Source organism: Bipolaris sorokiniana (assembly GCF_000338995.1).
Source record: "Bipolaris sorokiniana ND90Pr unplaced genomic scaffold COCSAscaffold_1, whole genome shotgun sequence".
Taxonomy (NCBI): Eukaryota; Fungi; Ascomycota; class Dothideomycetes; order Pleosporales; family Pleosporaceae; genus Bipolaris; species Bipolaris sorokiniana.
Window position 1 is genome coordinate 2,304,237 of NW_006911895.1, and position 16,902 is coordinate 2,321,138.

A 16,902-nucleotide genomic window follows, 5' to 3' on the forward strand; every position below is an offset into this window, starting at 1 on the left:
CATAGACCTGCCCGTCGCCTTCTGATGCCGGCCACAGCGCCTTAGTAGCATCAATAGGCGGGCATACAATTCAACATGTCCGGGTAAGCATAAGAAAAAAAACCCCCCCCAAAAGACACATGCTCTCGGCTATGTCAACGCTGACCTGTTCTTCAAGATCCATGCGCGAGGCCCTCAAGGCTCTCAATGCTACTTTTTCAGCCCATGTCGTCCCCTACCCGCTGCCCGACGAGCTTTGCGCAACCATTGACGCCTTCCTCGAACGCTACCATGACATCGATGACCATGACTCGCACCGCTTCCACGAAGACCTCCATGCCCTCTACACCCGCCATGTCGCAAACAATCCTGACAAGCGCAGCGCCTTCCTCTCCGCTTTGCGAATCCTGCGACCTGCCATCACCGGAGAGGCGCGCTTGACGGCCTGGTGGAATTCGGTTTTCAAGCCCATCATCGACGGTGTGGGCTACAAGAAGACTGAGATGGAAGATGCAAAAGCCTTTGTTCAGAGCATATTAGTGTACGATTCTGAAGCAGACAAGGACGGAGAGCAGGCGCGCTTGTCACATCTCTTTACCACGAGAATACTCGACATCTACCTGGCGAGGTCCGCTGTTCCCTCTTCGCCTGACGAGCCCGTCTCCCCGGAAAACGGCTTCGTCGCGCATGAGTTGGAAACTATACTAGTGGCTTATGGGCGGAAGATGCCAAAGGTAGGTGTAATACGCCTAGAGGCGCAATTCCACGCTGACTTGTGTAGACCTTTCTCCTCAGGCTTGACGAACTCTTTGTGCACAAGCAACACCGCATCCAGGCTCTCAATCTACTCAGCGCCTTCGTCCGCCTCCAACCACCCCACCTGCACCTGGTTCTCGAAACTCCGCTCATCCAGCACCTGGAAAAATGCCTGCTTGCCGACAACTCATCCACTGTCGTAGAGCTTGCCCTTGTCGTTCTCATCATGTTCTTGCCCCACATATGCGGAGCCTTGACTTCGGATCACCACCTAGTGAAGCTGTTCCTTGTTTACTGTAGGATATTGTGTTGGGACAAGCTAGGGAGTGGCGAAAATGACAAGGCAGCCGACTTGGATGCCTATTATGACGACAGCGAAGACGATGAGGAAGAGCAAGACGACTCGGAGCAAGTTTGGGAGCAGCTGCAGCCATCAGTCGATTATCCGGAATCGTCGCCGCCCACGCTGATGCACTACTTCACATTCCTCTATGGCCTATTCCCACTCAACTTCATGAGCTTTGTGCGAAAACCCAGGAAGTACCTCAAGTCTCTCAACTTCCCTGGCGCGCACGACTTCGATTTGGACCAAGATCTCATTCACACCCGCACCGAACCTTATCGCCAAGTCCATTTGCTGCATCCGAACATGTTCACCACGACGGCCGAAGATGAGCTTAGCGAAAACAAATGGCTGAAGAGCGATCCTGCAGATGTTGTTATCGAGTGCATGGGTTTGTGTGTGGCCGTTTCGTCAACGTTGAAAGATCCTGGTCCACCACCCAGCGCAGCATTACCACCCGTGCCAGACATTCCCTCACACTTCACTCTAGATGATCAAGACGGAGCAACAGTTCACGGCTCAGACGAGAGCAGACGCAACACACAGTCGACAATGAACATCCCTCTGGGCGACATTCCAGACATCCCTGATACCTTTGAAATTCCTCCACGGTGCAAGTCAGTCAAGTCAGCAGTATCTATCAAATCCATGGCATCTCCCCTGCTAAAAGGTCGCGACATGACGGATTCCCCCACGCTGCCACCTGCGAGAGAAGCCCCGAAAACTGACTTGCACAGCCTGTCTACAGCTGCCGCTCATCGCTTTGTAGCTGAACAGTCCAACCTGGATAGCTTTATACAGTCAGTATCCGGTCAAAACAACCTCAGTCAAAACGAGTTCCAGAATCATACCATGGCGTCTCTACAAAGAGAAATCATGCTGCTTCGCAATGACCTCAACTTTGAGCGCTATCTCAAGTTGCAACATCTTGTGCATATTGGTCAGCTCCAACGCAAGCACATCAAAGAGGCCACTGCAGAGGCTGAGACCCAAAATCTGATAAACACTAACAAGACTTTGAAGGCCCGGCTTGCCAAGGCAAACGAGCTGTATGCTCAGCTGAAGAAAGAGACGCTTACGAGCAGAAGTCAGTCAAAAAAATGGGAAGGCGAGCTTAATGCAAAGGTGCGATCATACAAGGAAAGTGAGAAGACCTGGCACAACGATGAGGGTGGTCTGCGACACGAGCTACAAAAGATGCAATCAGATTGTGAGCAACTGAAGAAGATCGTGGAAAGAGCTGAGGCAGAGCAGCTCAAAGCCCAGCAACGAACAAAAGCGCTGGAGTATGAGCTTGAAGACTACAGCGATATTCGACGTGAATTGGAAATGGCAGAAGAGAAAATTGCTGCCTTTGAAGACCAGAGGAAAGAGCTGCATATCTTCATGCAAGAGCGGAACGATTTGCGAAATGACCTAGAAATCACAAACATGCGGTTGAATAGCCGCGAGCAAGAGCACGAACGCTCCATAAAGGCCTACGAACGCCGCATTATGGATTTGGAGGCACGGCTGCAGACGACTGACAAGAGCGCTGGTAAGCCAGGACAGCTTCCCCCGTCTGTCCAACAAATGCTCGACTCAGCGCTGGCGGCGAGCGATGCCAAGCTTCGCCAACTGAAAAAGACCCACTACCGCCTCCTGGAGCAATACACAGAGTTGCAGATGAAATACCACGAACTCGAGGGCGAGCAGCAAGCTGCAATGGGGCAGCTGTACCCTCGAGACAAATCTGGTCAAATTGACTTTGGCGTATCACAAATCAGTCGAAATTCAAGTGTACGACACGCAAACAGCTACAACTCAAAGTACTTGCCTCCTCTTTCGACAGACCGAGCGCCCAGCGAAGAACAGGAACACTATCAATATCTCTCTCCAGAGTCGGCACAAAGTCCCGTGTCAGGCACCATACCTGATTATTCTGCTAGGTTTGGATCTACGAATTTTGGGACAACGCAGAGCTCCCAAACAGCCCCATCGCCTTATCCCGGCTTCGGCGGTGGCTATGGGCCAGACTATGCTGGCAATCACGATGCTTCTCCCGGCAGTCAGCCACAACCTCAGCAGCCTCATTCGAGCGGGAAGAGTAGCTTCTCTGTTGACACAGACGGTAGCTCAGGCAGAGATAAGAAAGACAAGGTCGAAGCCAAGTCGGAGGCTCGAGTATATGGTCGAGGTTAGTTGTTTGTGCCCCCCTTTTACACAATGGCAATCTGATTCAGAAGCAGGAGGCGCCCAGAACATTGGAAAGAAGGTCAAAGAAAAGGATCAGAGGAAGCCTTCTTCTTCTGCCAAAACTGGAGGCTTTCGCGGATTGAGGGGTATCATGTGATCCTATTGGTCCCTATGCTTGGTTCGACATCGTTCGATCAGACATGTGGAAGTTGTGTTTATCTTTTTCGACGATCGCTCGCAACAAGCACTGCGCCCCCGACATACTCGACAACCCATGCTCTGAATTGTGACCCTCAATACTACATCCACTTTACGCCCACTGGCGTCATTGGCATCTTTCTCCCACACGATTCGACTTAGCGATCCTTTTTCTTTTGTTGCTTATGCATATCTACACTTGCATAGTGCGCATTACGACCTTGAATGACGACGAGGCTGCCTCACCATCTGTACGACTTATACCACTTTCATCGCGCTTACAATCATAAAGTTTCGGGGTTGACTCTTAATTCTGCCGTCAGCCCCTAGCTGCAACAATGTATAATACGACTAAGAATACCCCGGTCTCAACCATTCCACTTTACATTGATGCACACCGATGTATCAGCATTATGTCGTACAGCATGTATACGACTTTCGATTTGCTCCAATCTTATGTAGTCACACATGCGCTATTTCTCCTGTTCTCCACGGAGATGGACGCAAGCAATCTAATTGGTTACCCATGCGTCGAGCACGATAGTCCCAATCTACCAATCACCCTTCTATACTCATCGCTTTCACCAACATGGTCTCACCAATGCATCGATAATGCATACGCAACTCGAGGGCTTAGAGATCATCAGGCCCACGACTACTGCAATCGCTACCAAGTTTGGTTAATAAGCCCCTTTGTGCAGCCCTGATTTGCTTTTGCTCACCACCCGCTTGTGTCCGCGACTAGTAGCGCTGCGGTCCCCAAGAAAAAACAAACTTTATGAGGCCATTTTCTCCCACACTAAAATAGTAGCTAGCAAAAGCCGCCGCCCGACTAACGGCCGCTGCCAAAACCTCTCCCCACGGGATACGTGTGGGAGCGGGAGGGGTCGGCCGCCTGGCAGGCGGGTAAGGGGTACCAGAAAACGTTTAGGTACTCACGACGTCGGAAGCCACCGGTTCAGGGGGTGTGGGGGTTGGTTGGTGCGCGCGGGATTGATTCGACTGATTGATTCTCAATCTCGATACGATATCCCGCCATCTCGTATGATTTGCAAATGAGCAAACAGATATGTAAACTCGGGATATTTGTTGATAAAACTACGATTGGGATTTCCAAAGCGGGGGGGAGGGCACACAGGACATGTGTGCCCTGCACCGATGCCCTGACTACTACCCTTCCTTTTTTTTCTCTCTTCGCGTGCGTACCTGAAAAGCAACCGTTCCATGCAAAAGTAGTACGCCTAAGTACAGGCACCATGGCGTTCGCTACTTCGCTCCCACCACACCGTACTAGCTCTAGTTTTATGCATGTATCATTCTAGCCCTAACCCCCCCCCAATCAGCATCGCATGCGGCAAGATGGCGGCGTTCCGCCACTCTATCTCGCATCTGGCTCCTCTCGATGCGTGGCTGACGTTTGGAACACCTACCACCTACCACCTACCACCTGCATACGGATACGCAAGCGACGGTCTGTCACACCTGCGTAGTTCAGGCTGTGTAGCCTAAGCAAAAGAGAGGGAGAGAGAAAAAATCAAAAAAAAAGAAGAAGAAGAAGCGCGAACTTGGCCGAACGGTGTATGTATGTGTGAGAGTGAGAAGCCACATGCGCTAAACTTGGAAATTTCGGAAAAAGTGACGTGTGCTTTGGGTTCAGCGCGGATCTCGAGACGAGGATTTTAGGAACTTGTGGGAGAAAAAGAAAAGAGAGACTAGAAAGGCCGAGGAGACGTGGTTGTAAGAGAGAGGGAGAGGAAGAGAGAGAGAGAGAGTGTGTGTGTGTGGCTTAGGTTCGGTAGCCGTTAGTTTAGTAGGAGAATATGTGCATGTGTACCTAGACTCTTGACATACATATACTAATTTCTGATGTGAGACGCCGGTTCAATTGACTACATGCATTTCAATCTGGGAGAGATTCATACCCATGTAGTATGTGCCAACTCCTGCCTTGAACGTATAGTTCGATAGCACACCCATACAGCGTAGTACCATAGCTATCAACTCCTGGGAGCCTGACAAGTTGTATTCACAACGGTTGAGAACGGCCAGAACCGAATGAGCCTTTGTGTACTCCTGCATTTGGTATTCTGACCAACACCACACTCGACTCCTGATCATTTGAAGCCCCTGAAGTAACAGCAAGTCGGCTACGGTCAAGCAGCATTCTTGGCAAGCTGTTGTGCTTGTGCTGCCAGAACATCCTCGCTTTCTTCTCACACCCAAGCTCTTCCTTCACCGCTGCAATTTGAAGCTGATACTCAAGCGCGGTCGCTTTGCACTGTGCTAGTCGCTGTCTTTTTGCAGCAACCTTCACCTTCAAGGCTTGCCTCTGTATAGTCCATCTTTCCCGCTGATCTCGTAATCTCTGCCGTATGGCTTTCTCTCGAACCAGCCTCGCTTCAAGTGCATTTGTTTTGACCTTTTCTTCTTCGAGCTTCGCTCTGAGATCTCGCACTTGTTGCTCGAGAATTACACGCTCATTGAGTACTATATCATAATTTCAGCTACTAGTCAGTCAGAAGCAGGCTTCAATTCACCTACCTTGAGGCGAAGATCCAGGAACATCACGCGTTAGATCGATAACTCTACGGTTTAGTGAAGCCGCAACGATAGGCGGCAGAGGCCGTCGTATGATTTCAGATGTAGAATTCTCATACCTCGTCTCACTAACTTTGAAAGGACGCGCTTCGTTCTTAGTGATAGCTGTCTCCTCAACGCGTGTCGCAAGTCTTTTGGTTGGAGTGTGGTGAGCCGCCTCGTGAGCCTCCCGATTCCGTAGAAGATTTACGAGGGCAAGCTTGAAATGACCAAGCAAATCCGGGTTTGTTATATCCAAGGTTTGGTTCAATCTCCCGCTCACGAGGAAGATAAAGTGAATAGCAAATTCAACCACTGCTCGTTGAAATTTTCGTTCCTGCGTCATACCGCGTACAGTATCACCATTATTGATCGTACCGCCAATGTAGCTGAACGGGGGGGTCATAGTAGACCTTTCCAGAATGGGTGTCCAAAATGAGCGGCTCCACTCGAAAACCGGTACCTTTATGGTACCGTATACCGTCACCTGTCGCTTGTGCCCGGACTGGAGGGCCACCGCTCTTGTAAGAGTAGTGGCCTACCAGAACCATATGACAAGTTTGTGATTGTTGTTTTCGTCCATATATCGCTTCTCTGCAAACTCGTAGAGACCCATGTTGGAGATGGCGACGAAGTGAGCCGCAAATGTGCCAGTAGCATATTTGACAAAGTCACCCAAGACATACTGTTTGCGAGGTTTCTTGTTCTGGAAAACTAAACTCATCTTACATGAGTTTTGGATGCCTGGTAGGTCCTTTAGTTAGCATCTACTAATCCAAGCAAGCTACAACTGACGATGCATGTATCCTCACCTGTACTGTAAGTGGCAGGTCTCAATTTTGGCAGCTCAGAATAGCTGCAAAAAGCTTTTGTGTAAAGGCTCAAGTCAGATACGCCAGAGCAAGGTCCAGAAACAGGTCATGCTATATCAATTTGGGGTGAAGGTGAAGAGTGTTTGCGTGCCAGTCCAAAGTAGTGAAGGAGCGAGCAAACAACAAACAAAGCGGCAGTGACAACACTTAAAACAGTGCCAAGATTGATGCGGCAATTGGCGTATCCTACACTGGATGTAATTTTGCGCAAGTAATGATATAGAACTTGTGTGGCTTTCTATTTGTTATTCTGAGGAGCACAGTTGAAGTCCTTTGGCAGCGCTGGATGCTTCACGCCTTGTACACAACCTTGCTAACCTTGTACTCGACAATAGTTCCGGGGTTCCCTGCCTCCTTGACGAAATGACCGGCAGCAACATATGTTCCGTTCTGCAGCTCAGCATACTTGGGGTTGCCGGTCTCGAATGAGAAATTGACAAATGAATCGCCGTACTCTGTGGTCTTTGCATCTGGAGCGCCAGTCAAGATAGCACCAACGCTTGGAGTAAGCTTGACAGTTCCCTTGTAGTACATTGCAAGAACGGTTCCATCATGATTCCTGTATATGATTTGTTAACTCCTCTTTTTGAGAAATGATATTACAAGACGCACTTGACTTGACTCCTCACATCGAGTCTCATGTTCGCACCATCGGCATCGTTGTGAATGTAGTCGTATCCCACACCATGGAGCACCCCGTCAAGTTTAGGCTCGAAGCCCTCTTCACTCTTTACGGTACCACTTGTCATGGGCACAATGGCCAATTGGGGTCCTGACTGGCCACCAACCTGCATCGGTGCATCGATTTCGACGCGGACCGTAAAGGCTGGTTGGAGAGATGGAAAGCCTGACATTTCGGATTGAGTAAAAGTCAGATGATGATATATTGGCTCAGAAAATAGCTAAGATGCAATAATGATGTATTAGGTTGGATCAGATTTGTAGCAAAGCCTTGAAGAAGCGGAAGAAGGACTTATTAGTGCAGCCGAAGCATAAGCTTGAATGCATGGATGCGGAAGCTACCCCTCCAACCCCACTTTCTCGGCTGTACGAAAAGGAAGAGCATCTTTCCTTCCCTCCGCGTCCAATGACATCATAAAATATACATATCATCTTCTTGGAGGCCAGAGAAACATCGGATGCTAACGGATATGACCATGCTATGTTTCTCTAGGGCCTATAACCTCAACCATCTAAGCTGCAATGGATCGATAACCTAGAATCGTTGAACATTTGTATTAAACAGCTCCTTCTGCCGTAACACAACACATATAGAAGCCGTAGAGTGTATAGCTAGTACTAACACGCCGTGTCTTCTATTCCGATAGGCCGTTGCTTGACTCGTTCTCGTAACGTGAGTCAATTCTCTGCCACCCGCTTCACCTCCCTCTTCATAAAGCAACCCTATGATTATACAATCTCACAAATTTACTATACCACCCAAACTCTATAAACCAGTTGCATCCCAGCTGATAGGTATCCAGCAAAACATCCTTTACATAACTGAACAAGTCATACAAGGCTCCTTAAATAGTGACAGTGAGTAACCACAAGCCGACAGTAGTATGCCAACTATATCTTAAGGTTACACAATAGTTAGCTTAGGAGGAGTGTAATGCTAAATGGATGGATTCTTGGAATAGATCAGTAGTATAGCTAATACATTGCTAGTGATTTTGGACTAATAGTCTAGTTACGTGCTACAAGACCAGAATATGAAAGCCACTCCGCGCAACCCCAGCTCAAAAGCCACCCAATCTCTTCTTCTTCTTCTTTTTGTTCTTGTCCAACCTTCCCCCGAACTTACCCGGCTCAATTTGACTCTGCGGTGCTATGAATCCTGAACTGGAGATTGGCTCTTGACTTTGAATCTGACTCTGTATCGGTATTTGACTGCTGTTGCCCATGCCACTCAACATCGGTCCGGGAGAGCTTCTTGCAAACATTAAAGACTGACTTGCAGTCTTCGCCCTTGCCAACTCATCTTCACGTTGCTGACGTCTTTCCCTGCGCTCCTTAGCTTTACGCTCTTTCTCGCGTTGCCTTTGGCTTTCCTCATCCATGTCCTCGGGCTGAAGGTCCCGCTCGGTGGCAGTCCAATCGTAACTGTTTGGATCATCTCCAACTTGCCATTGTCCGAGAATCCGAGATGCATTTGCACCAATACCCACTAAGTCCTTAGAAGGGTTTCTGTTGCGCAGATGCTTGCTTAGTCGCGCCAAAGGATCTTGTAGAGTATTCTGTGTGAAAGGCAAGACAGGCGGTGATGAGCCTGGCAAGGACGGCGGAGGCACAGAAGACTGTGGAGGTGTTGGAAGTTGTTGAGAGATAGAGAACTGCAATGGAAAACGGAAATCATCGTTCCTCGGTCGCGATGGCAAAATGGGTAATGCGATGCCCCGATCCTGGCGTGGGCCCAGACGTGAGCCAGTGATCGCAGTGTCTAGCTCATGCTCTCGTACACGCAGGCTGGAGAATATGACTTCACCAGCAATTCCTCGGGCAAGCTGCTCCTTGGATTGTCGGACACGGCTAGGCACCGTAGGTGGCAGAGGTGCGACCCACGTTTCCAGCAAGGTATCATAAATATCGGAGATGGTAGGATCGTCCTCCTCTTCCTCCTCCTCAGCCAAGCCAAGTGTCCGCGCCGACGCAATTCGCTGGAGAAATAGAGCGTTTTCGTCGTTTTCGACTAACAAATCTTGGAGATTCAAAGATGCCTCGTCCACGTCCGGAATTTGGAGCTTCGTGTTGGCGTACTCCATCAACGTACCAATTGGCAACGGCACAGAGTCAGGATCGTCGGCGAGCATTTGCTTCACCTCGCCCAGGACCGCTGTAATATCCAAAGAATCTTGTACATCGCTTTCAGGATTTTCTGCGCACTGAAGAGCCTCGTACAGGAGTTCGTTGTTACGTGTAATCTGCACGGGGGCGTCTTCCAAGACCTGGCCTGGTTTCAAAATCCTTGACGGAGTCTTGGAGCTGGGTGCATCTAGAACATCCAAACCATCTGAGACTATTATCTCATCATCCTTATTCACCACTTCTGTCTTGGAAATGCCGACTCTAGGGTGTCTTATCATACTGCGTGTGAAGTCTTCGACGACCTCATTAGTAATGAACGATTCTTGAGTCGACGACTTCGCAGTATAAATGACGAGCTCATGGATACTGGAGGTAGACAGTACCACGAATAACCGAAAGAAATCTATGTCCATTCTGATGCCCCCCTGTTGCATAGGCTCCATGTATAAATTGGTGATCCGGCCTGACCCGTCGACAGTCAAATCCAGTATACCAGGATCAGAACACGCCACCATAGAGGGACCGCCTGCAGGGTGCTCCATAAAGCTATACACCTGAATGAGATTGTTCAACTGCGAATAAAGCACGAGGCACGATTCTGTTCATATTAGCAAGCCTTATCATGGACTGATCAATTCACAACTTACCATCTTCTGACAGCATTTGTACAGTCATCTGAAGAGTAAAATCTTCTGCATCCCGAAAGTGTGTCCATGATGCCAGTACGGTCGTCACTGACTCCTCGGCCGAACCACTTGCTTCGGCCAAACTGTTGACTAGCACCATAATGAGATGGGTAGAGGTCAGAATGAAGACTTGGTTCGCATGTTTTGGATGAAGCTTGGCGTCCAAGAACCACTCTGCGGATCGCTTGTTGAGAAATGTCGGGCAGGCTAGGTACTTCGGTTCCCCTCCTTTGATACTGATAATGCTCAAATGGCGTCTATTGCAGACAAGTAACGTATTGACGTCAGCCACCCAGAGCACTCTCGCCCATCCATCTTCGCCACGCACATCCTCGGTTTCCGAGCTGTTGATCCGACCGCGAACAAGGCATGAAGGGGTGTAAGCTTCACTCTTGCGCGAACGGTCAATCTCCCACACGCTCCACATTGGGCTCTGGTCAACGATGGCGAATTGTGACTGGAAGCTCGGATTAAACGCTACATCGCAATGGGTAAACCCGCCGGTACTTTCCTTGTCTATGCTGAAGATAGGGCGCGTATCGATCGTCGATGCAGGAAGTTCATAGAAAGCCGAAGTCCTATTTGCACGAGCTTGGCGGAAGCAGATGGGGTGGAAGAAAACTGTGCGTGTGGGAAGTCGCACGGCTAGCAGAGAGCTCCGATCCTCCGATTGAGAGAAGCAGATCTGCTGTATGGGTGCAGCGTCCTCGTTCCAGTGTCCTCTCTCGGTCTCCTTCAAAGTCGATCCATCTATCCATGTTTTTCTGACCATACCCCATCCCAGCCTTTCTTTATTTAATACCGCCAACTGCAGTATATTCCCAGCTTCTCCCACGGGTAGCGCAGCGACCTGGCGTGCGCCTTCATATCTGTCTTCGAGGGTAATTGAACCGAAGGACAGTAAACTACCGACGAGAGGGTCGTAAACGGAAGTCGTTTTTGAGATTGCAGCAGAGACGAGACCTAAGTCGGGAAGTATCGCAGCTGCAGCTGCAAGTTCAGGTATGTCCTGTACTAGGTTTCTGACTTCTTCTCGCGTGCTTGTCTTATTCGCAGAGATCTGAGGATGAACAAGCTGGACCGGTGTTGTCGCAATTGTATCTGCAAGGCGCAGGCCATCCAAGGTCCGGATCTGCCTGAGCTTCTTGGTTGTGTACTGTCTTTCAAACAGCCACTCGCTATTCTCTAAATCATAACTAGCAGTGCCAGGGTAGCCGTAGTTCAAATCTCCAAACGGTTTGTCAGCCATTTGGCCGTTGTAAAGGTTGTCGTGCAGTCGCGGCTCGGCAGTATAGAATCATGCTTTGAACACGGTGAACAGAGGGTGGATTTGGGGTCGAATATCCAGTAGGCGCAATGAGCAGTGAACGCGACAGTGGAAGAAAACCGCGGCGGGTCAAAAAGTTGTACTAGCGCCGTCGAGCACGTCGGCACGTGCATGCGCCCCGCAGATGTTTTCTTGGCTTTAGCGCGGATGTCTTGTTTACCCGGCAACCGTCCAAAACACATTCATCCTCCTACACTCTATCCCACCACGTCATATACTGGCACACGACGAGAGTCTCCAAGATATATTCAGCAACAATCCGTGACACCGAATTCCATCATGACGACTTTTGAGCCCTCTCTCAGCACGACCATGCGTGCCCCCTCGCACGATGCGCCGTCCATGGCTGACCAGCTGCCCTCTATCAACTTTGGCTTTGATGATCTGCGCAGTCGCATGAACCAGTTCACAACGCGATTTGACGCATTTATCGAAAATGGCCGCCGCCGAGTGCTGGAAGAGCGCAATCAGTTCCGCATGAACGTGGCAGAACTACATGGTGCGCATGCCCAGCTTCTACAACAAATGTGTTGAATTGACTCCCAAGTGCTAACAATTACGCAGAGGACCAACGCATGAAAAAGCGCGACATTGAAATCCTCGAACTCAAAACCACCCAGCACAGCCAAACCCTTGCCAAGGAGTCCCAGGAAACCTCGGAGATGCAAGAAGCCATCTCCGCCCTCACTCTGCAGCGCGATGAGCGTCTCGCACACCGCGATAATCTCCGCGCTCAAATCGCCGAACTGCAAAAGACCATTTCCGCCCGCCGTGAGGCCCAGCTCAAGCACCGCCGATACCTTGATGGCCAGAGTCGCTATAACGAGCCCGAGCTAGACTTTTGGGAGAGTTATCTCGGGCTGAGGATTGAGGGACTGGGCAAGGATGACAGACTCAAGTTTGTGTATACCAATGTAGATGAAAGAGAGTGGGATCGCGAGGCCTGGTTTGAACTCGATACTAGCGAGCGCGACTACAAGGTGCTGGAAGTCAGACCCAAAGTAGAGCGCGAAGAGACTGAAAGGGTAGTCGAAAGATTGAACGAGACTCGTGACCTGGCGGGCTTCCTAAAGGGGATGCGGGAATTGTTTGTAGAAGCTTGCAAATAGAGCGCTACTTTCACCATAGAACATGAAGGTTATGACATTGGGTTACAGGCGGCGTTTGGACTTGTAGGGCTTACACGTCGGTCTTTTTGGTTCGGTTCTGATAATACCCCTGCAATTTACTTCTTTGCTTTTTTTGCTTTCAACATATGTTCGTTCAACACAATTATCTCCCTCCATTCTTGACCTTGTAATACTCTGGTGCATACTCAGTCAGCCAATCCATATCCACCTTGCTCAGGTCCCGGATGTAAATTTTGTCCCGCGTAGACTGTATCTCAGTGTAGATGACCCAGTCCGCTTTTCTTGTGAAGAATACAGATGAAGGATGCGCCCAGAGCGTAGTCTTGCCGTCAATAGTGGTAAAACTACCATCTGCCTTCATCCTCGCTGCGTAGGCGAAGAAGCCAGATGTAAGACAGCGTCTCACACGCTCAGCCATTGGTATTCCTCCTACCCTCAGCACGCCAGATGATGAGAGCACATTCTCCTTGACCCCGAAACGGTCAAGATAAGCCGCCAGTTGTTTGCGTACACTGACAGCCTTTACAAGTGCTTTGTGGTTAAGATTGTTGGAGTGGCACCACGACGTATTACCGATGCCTTCTTTCACAAAAGCCTCATACACATTGTACAACGTGAGATGGTCACCTTCCTCAACCGCGAAGCGTCGTCTCGCTGCATCAAGCTGTTTCTTGCCCCCATCATGCGACACGAATGTGTTTCCTTGGAGTGTCATCATAGCTGCTATTGTGAGCATTTCGCTCAGACATCCAAACTCCGGATCTGCGGCTTTCAGAAGAGCGCGCGCAAGCATCGGCTCGAGGGGCAGCTCGGCCATCCGCGTTCCGAGGGGTTTTGTCAGACGGGCATGGGTGTCGAGGGCGCCGAGTGAATAGAGGAGATCCAGAGCACGGGTAATGAGTGCCGAGGGTGGTGGAGAGAGATAGTCGAAACGAACCACGTTTGTGATACCAAGGTTGAGAAGTTGGAGAATAACTGGTGCGAGGTTTGAACGGGCGAGCTCAGGGAATGTGGCCTCCTCCAATCCTTCATACACAGCTTCTGTATACAACCTAAAACATTTTCCCGGTCTGGTTCGTCCGGCACGTCCGGCCCTTTGTGTTGCGCTGGCTTTTGATACAGGAACGACAGCGAGGTTTTCGATTCCTAGATTCGCATTGTATGCGCGGAGCTTGACATAGCCTGTATCTACTACGAATACAATGCCATCAATAGTCAATGAGGCTTCCGCGATGTTGGTACTAAAGATTACTCTTCGCGTGTTTGGCGGCGGCTTGGTGAAGATGAGGTTTTGGTCTTCTGCAGGAAGGCCGGCGTAGAGAGGTAGAGGCATGAGTTTTTGCTGAGATGAAGACATTTCGGCAATATGATCTCCGATCTTATCAATTGCATCATCTATCTCCTCTCTTCCAGTAAGAAAAACGAGAATGTCGCCCTCGTTTTCGTGCTTGTGAATCTTTACAACTGTATCCACGGCAGCTTCAACGTAGTTATTCGTTGGTTCTTGCAGATATTGGATTTCGACCGGGTAGGTGCGTCCCTCAATGCCAACAATGTAACCAAATTCTTCCTTGCTCTTGCCATGGACCTTTTCCCCTTCATCCGGGTTGAAGAAGTCAAGGAACCGCTCAGCCTCCAATGTTGCACTACTCACAACCACTCGTAAGTCGTCCCTTTTTCTCAGGACTTTCTTCAACAAACTCAGTAGAATATCTGAAGACAAGCTACGCTCATGTGCTTCGTCTACCATGATGACAGAGTAGCGTGAAAGCAGAGGGTCGACGAGCATTTCGCGCAGCAGGAGACCATCTGTGACGAACTTGATCTGCGTGGCTGCTGACGTGACATCTTCAAACCGAATGCTATATCCGACTTTCTGGCCAAGTGGAGTTCCCAACTCTTCTGCCACTCTTGCTGCGACGCTGGTACATGCTATGCGCCGAGGCTGTGTGATGGCTATCTGCTGACCGCTGCTGCACCAACCTGCTTCAAGCAAGAATTTTGGTATTTGTGTTGTTTTGCCTAGACATTTGTCAATAATAGGACCCGGAAATCTTCCAGACTTGACATACCGCTTCCTGTTTCACCTACAACGATAGTCACGGGATATATTTCTATAGTGTAGAGTAGCTGATCTCTAAGCTGCGCAATTGGCAGCAGGGCAGGTGGTTTGTAAAGACTGGGTATCAAGGTGGTCTCAATATCTTCTTCATCAGCCATGATTTACTGGCGTGACGTCGAAAACTTGAAAAGACAATTGGTGTTCAGAGGGACGGGAACATCTGAATGGCTGATGGTGAACAGAGCAAAGCACATTAGCGGGTGGGCTAGTCATGTTGGGTACTAGCGTATCCCGCTTTGGGAGTATAAGTTCACCTTCAAGGCCGTCCTCCACCCACCATATCGTTTGTAGTGCTTTCGTATGTGCTGAACATTAAGTCATATCTAATGATTGGACTAGCTGAGCGAAGATGAGATCGCGCGTGTCTAACCGGACCACAGTGGAGCCTTTCACCCTTCACAATTAAGGGTATCTCCAACATTACTACACTCAGTTTTAGATATCGCATAGAGCATCTCTTCAATCCAAAACCTATATGTTGAGTTCCAATCAAGTCCCCTAGGTTCTATCATATATCTATAAGCTCACAAAATAGCTATAGCGCGTTTTTAATGCTTTGAACTCAAGTGCTCTTAACGGTGAACCCTCTTTCTGCCTTGGTCCTTGCTTTCTGTTACCAGTATCCTCAACAGCGACAACTTCAAAAATTGACAGTTTTTCGCTCCCTTCTATGATAACGATTTCACTAGGCCGATTTGACTGTGTAAGAAAATCCAATTGGTGTCTTGAATATTTTGGAACATACGAAGTTGCAACCATGTGACAATAACCTTACTTCTTCAGCATAGAGTACTGTTTTTCCTGGCGTAGAGACGAATCTGGGTGATGTGAGCATGTTTCAAATACCAAGTTGAAGACATCGTATGAAGAAGCCAAGACGAAAAGGTCATGTCAGTGAAACGAGACGAACCTCATTATTGTGAAGCTCATTTGCAGAGGCGACCAGATGCGAGTTTTCAAGTTTAGTACAATCCATATTAAGTATCTATTACGTGGTTTGGCTCGTAGTTATTTCATGTTCTTACATCGTCCACACATGCAGAAGCATAGCCAGATGCTTGTCACCCTCTTTCGCATAAGTATCTTGTTACGCTTTGTGTATTTGCAAATGCCCACCAACGCGAAACATCCTCCCAATACGCGTTTCGTAGATCATCGATGCCGCCTGAACTTTTCAGGAATGTTCTTTTCCACAACACCCCTCAGCTCCAGCCTCTCCCACTCCTCCTGTCTAGCCTCCTTCTCCTCGTGCATCTTGAAGTGCGCAATATCCTCAGGGTGATTCAGGTCTTCCTCTTTGACGTCGTCTCCGCTGTGGTACTTCTCCCAGTGGTGAATTTCATATTCGTATTCGTCATCGCCGTGGTGTCCTGGGCCCAGACCAAAATCCGGTAGCTTGGTGCCTTCGGCGTCCTTTTTGGCGAATTCTTCCAGAGTGATTACACCGTCTTTGTTTATATCGAACATATCGAGAATAGTTTGAACGACCAGTTGCTTTTTAGCGTCAGATATTGAGGCGCTAGATGCGTCTTCGAGGCCGTAGGTGCGTCGAATGTCCATGGCTGCCCAGAGACCAGTGTTGTCATAGTCGTGCAGGCGGAAGAAGAATTCGGCATCGAAACCGGCTATATGATGCTCCTCTGGTGTATTGTTAGTTAATATAATCCTGATTATGTGTTTCATCACATAAAAGTAGTAGGGAACTCATACCAGCCATGTGTCGAGTCGCCCAATCAGCGTCCGGGGGGACTTCGACTTGCGCATGCTCCTTGCTGCCGTGCGCCGAGGCATTGAGGGCGCACGAAAGCAGCAAAAGTATACTCAACGGTGCTCTTAGTATGCGGCTCATCTTTTTTCGATCTGAGAGGCTTGAGAAGGCAGAAGGAGACAGCTGGGTGGCGCGTTGAACACAGGGGGATCGGTTAGACC

The 16,902-nt window shown here is 49.3% G+C and overlaps 6 protein-coding genes across 6 annotated transcripts; 2 read left to right on the forward strand and 4 right to left on the reverse strand.

Annotated features, from left to right (window-relative positions):
* Positions 1–75: 75 nt before the first annotated feature.
* COCSADRAFT_166764 (uncharacterized protein) lies at positions 76–3,410 on the forward strand (the record flags this gene model as incomplete). The annotated part of the gene is made up of 4 exons (XM_007696831.1): positions 76–83; positions 158–713; positions 761–3,254; positions 3,307–3,410. 4 exons carry the CDS (start codon positions 76–78, stop codon positions 3,408–3,410), a joined length of 3,162 nt encoding a protein of 1,053 aa, XP_007695021.1.
* A 2,046-nt stretch (positions 3,411–5,456) lies between these two features.
* On the reverse strand, positions 5,457–6,752 carry COCSADRAFT_177484 (uncharacterized protein; the record flags this gene model as incomplete). The annotated part of the gene is made up of 3 exons (XM_007696832.1): positions 5,457–5,938; positions 5,993–6,417; positions 6,571–6,752. The coding sequence occupies 3 exons, from the start codon at positions 6,750–6,752 to the stop codon at positions 5,478–5,480; spliced, it is 1,068 nt and encodes a 355-aa protein (XP_007695022.1). The 3' UTR covers positions 5,457–5,477.
* A 305-nt stretch (positions 6,753–7,057) lies between these two features.
* On the reverse strand, positions 7,058–11,748 carry COCSADRAFT_106785 (uncharacterized protein). The gene is made up of 5 exons (XM_007696833.1): positions 10,356–11,748; positions 8,654–10,306; positions 8,356–8,393; positions 7,513–7,802; positions 7,058–7,459 (listed from the first exon to the last, which is right to left on the reverse strand). Exons 1-5 carry the CDS (start codon positions 11,641–11,643, stop codon positions 7,192–7,194), a joined length of 3,537 nt encoding a protein of 1,178 aa, XP_007695023.1. The 5' UTR covers positions 11,644–11,748; the 3' UTR covers positions 7,058–7,191.
* Positions 11,749–12,000: 252 nt separating this feature from the next.
* Positions 12,001–12,830, forward strand: COCSADRAFT_166766 (uncharacterized protein; the record flags this gene model as incomplete). Its single annotated transcript, XM_007696834.1, has 2 exons — positions 12,001–12,220; positions 12,286–12,830. The coding sequence occupies 2 exons, from the start codon at positions 12,001–12,003 to the stop codon at positions 12,828–12,830; spliced, it is 765 nt and encodes a 254-aa protein (XP_007695024.1).
* A 163-nt stretch (positions 12,831–12,993) lies between these two features.
* COCSADRAFT_155952 (uncharacterized protein) lies at positions 12,994–15,071 on the reverse strand (the record flags this gene model as incomplete). The annotated part of the gene is made up of 2 exons (XM_007696835.1): positions 12,994–14,873; positions 14,924–15,071. The coding sequence occupies 2 exons, from the start codon at positions 15,069–15,071 to the stop codon at positions 12,994–12,996; spliced, it is 2,028 nt and encodes a 675-aa protein (XP_007695025.1).
* Positions 15,072–15,922: 851 nt separating this feature from the next.
* On the reverse strand, positions 15,923–16,878 carry COCSADRAFT_186626 (uncharacterized protein). The gene is made up of 2 exons (XM_007696836.1): positions 16,684–16,878; positions 15,923–16,613 (listed from the first exon to the last, which is right to left on the reverse strand). Exons 1-2 carry the CDS (start codon positions 16,820–16,822, stop codon positions 16,126–16,128), a joined length of 627 nt encoding a protein of 208 aa, XP_007695026.1. The 5' UTR covers positions 16,823–16,878; the 3' UTR covers positions 15,923–16,125.
* Between the last annotated feature and the right edge of the window lie 24 nt (positions 16,879–16,902).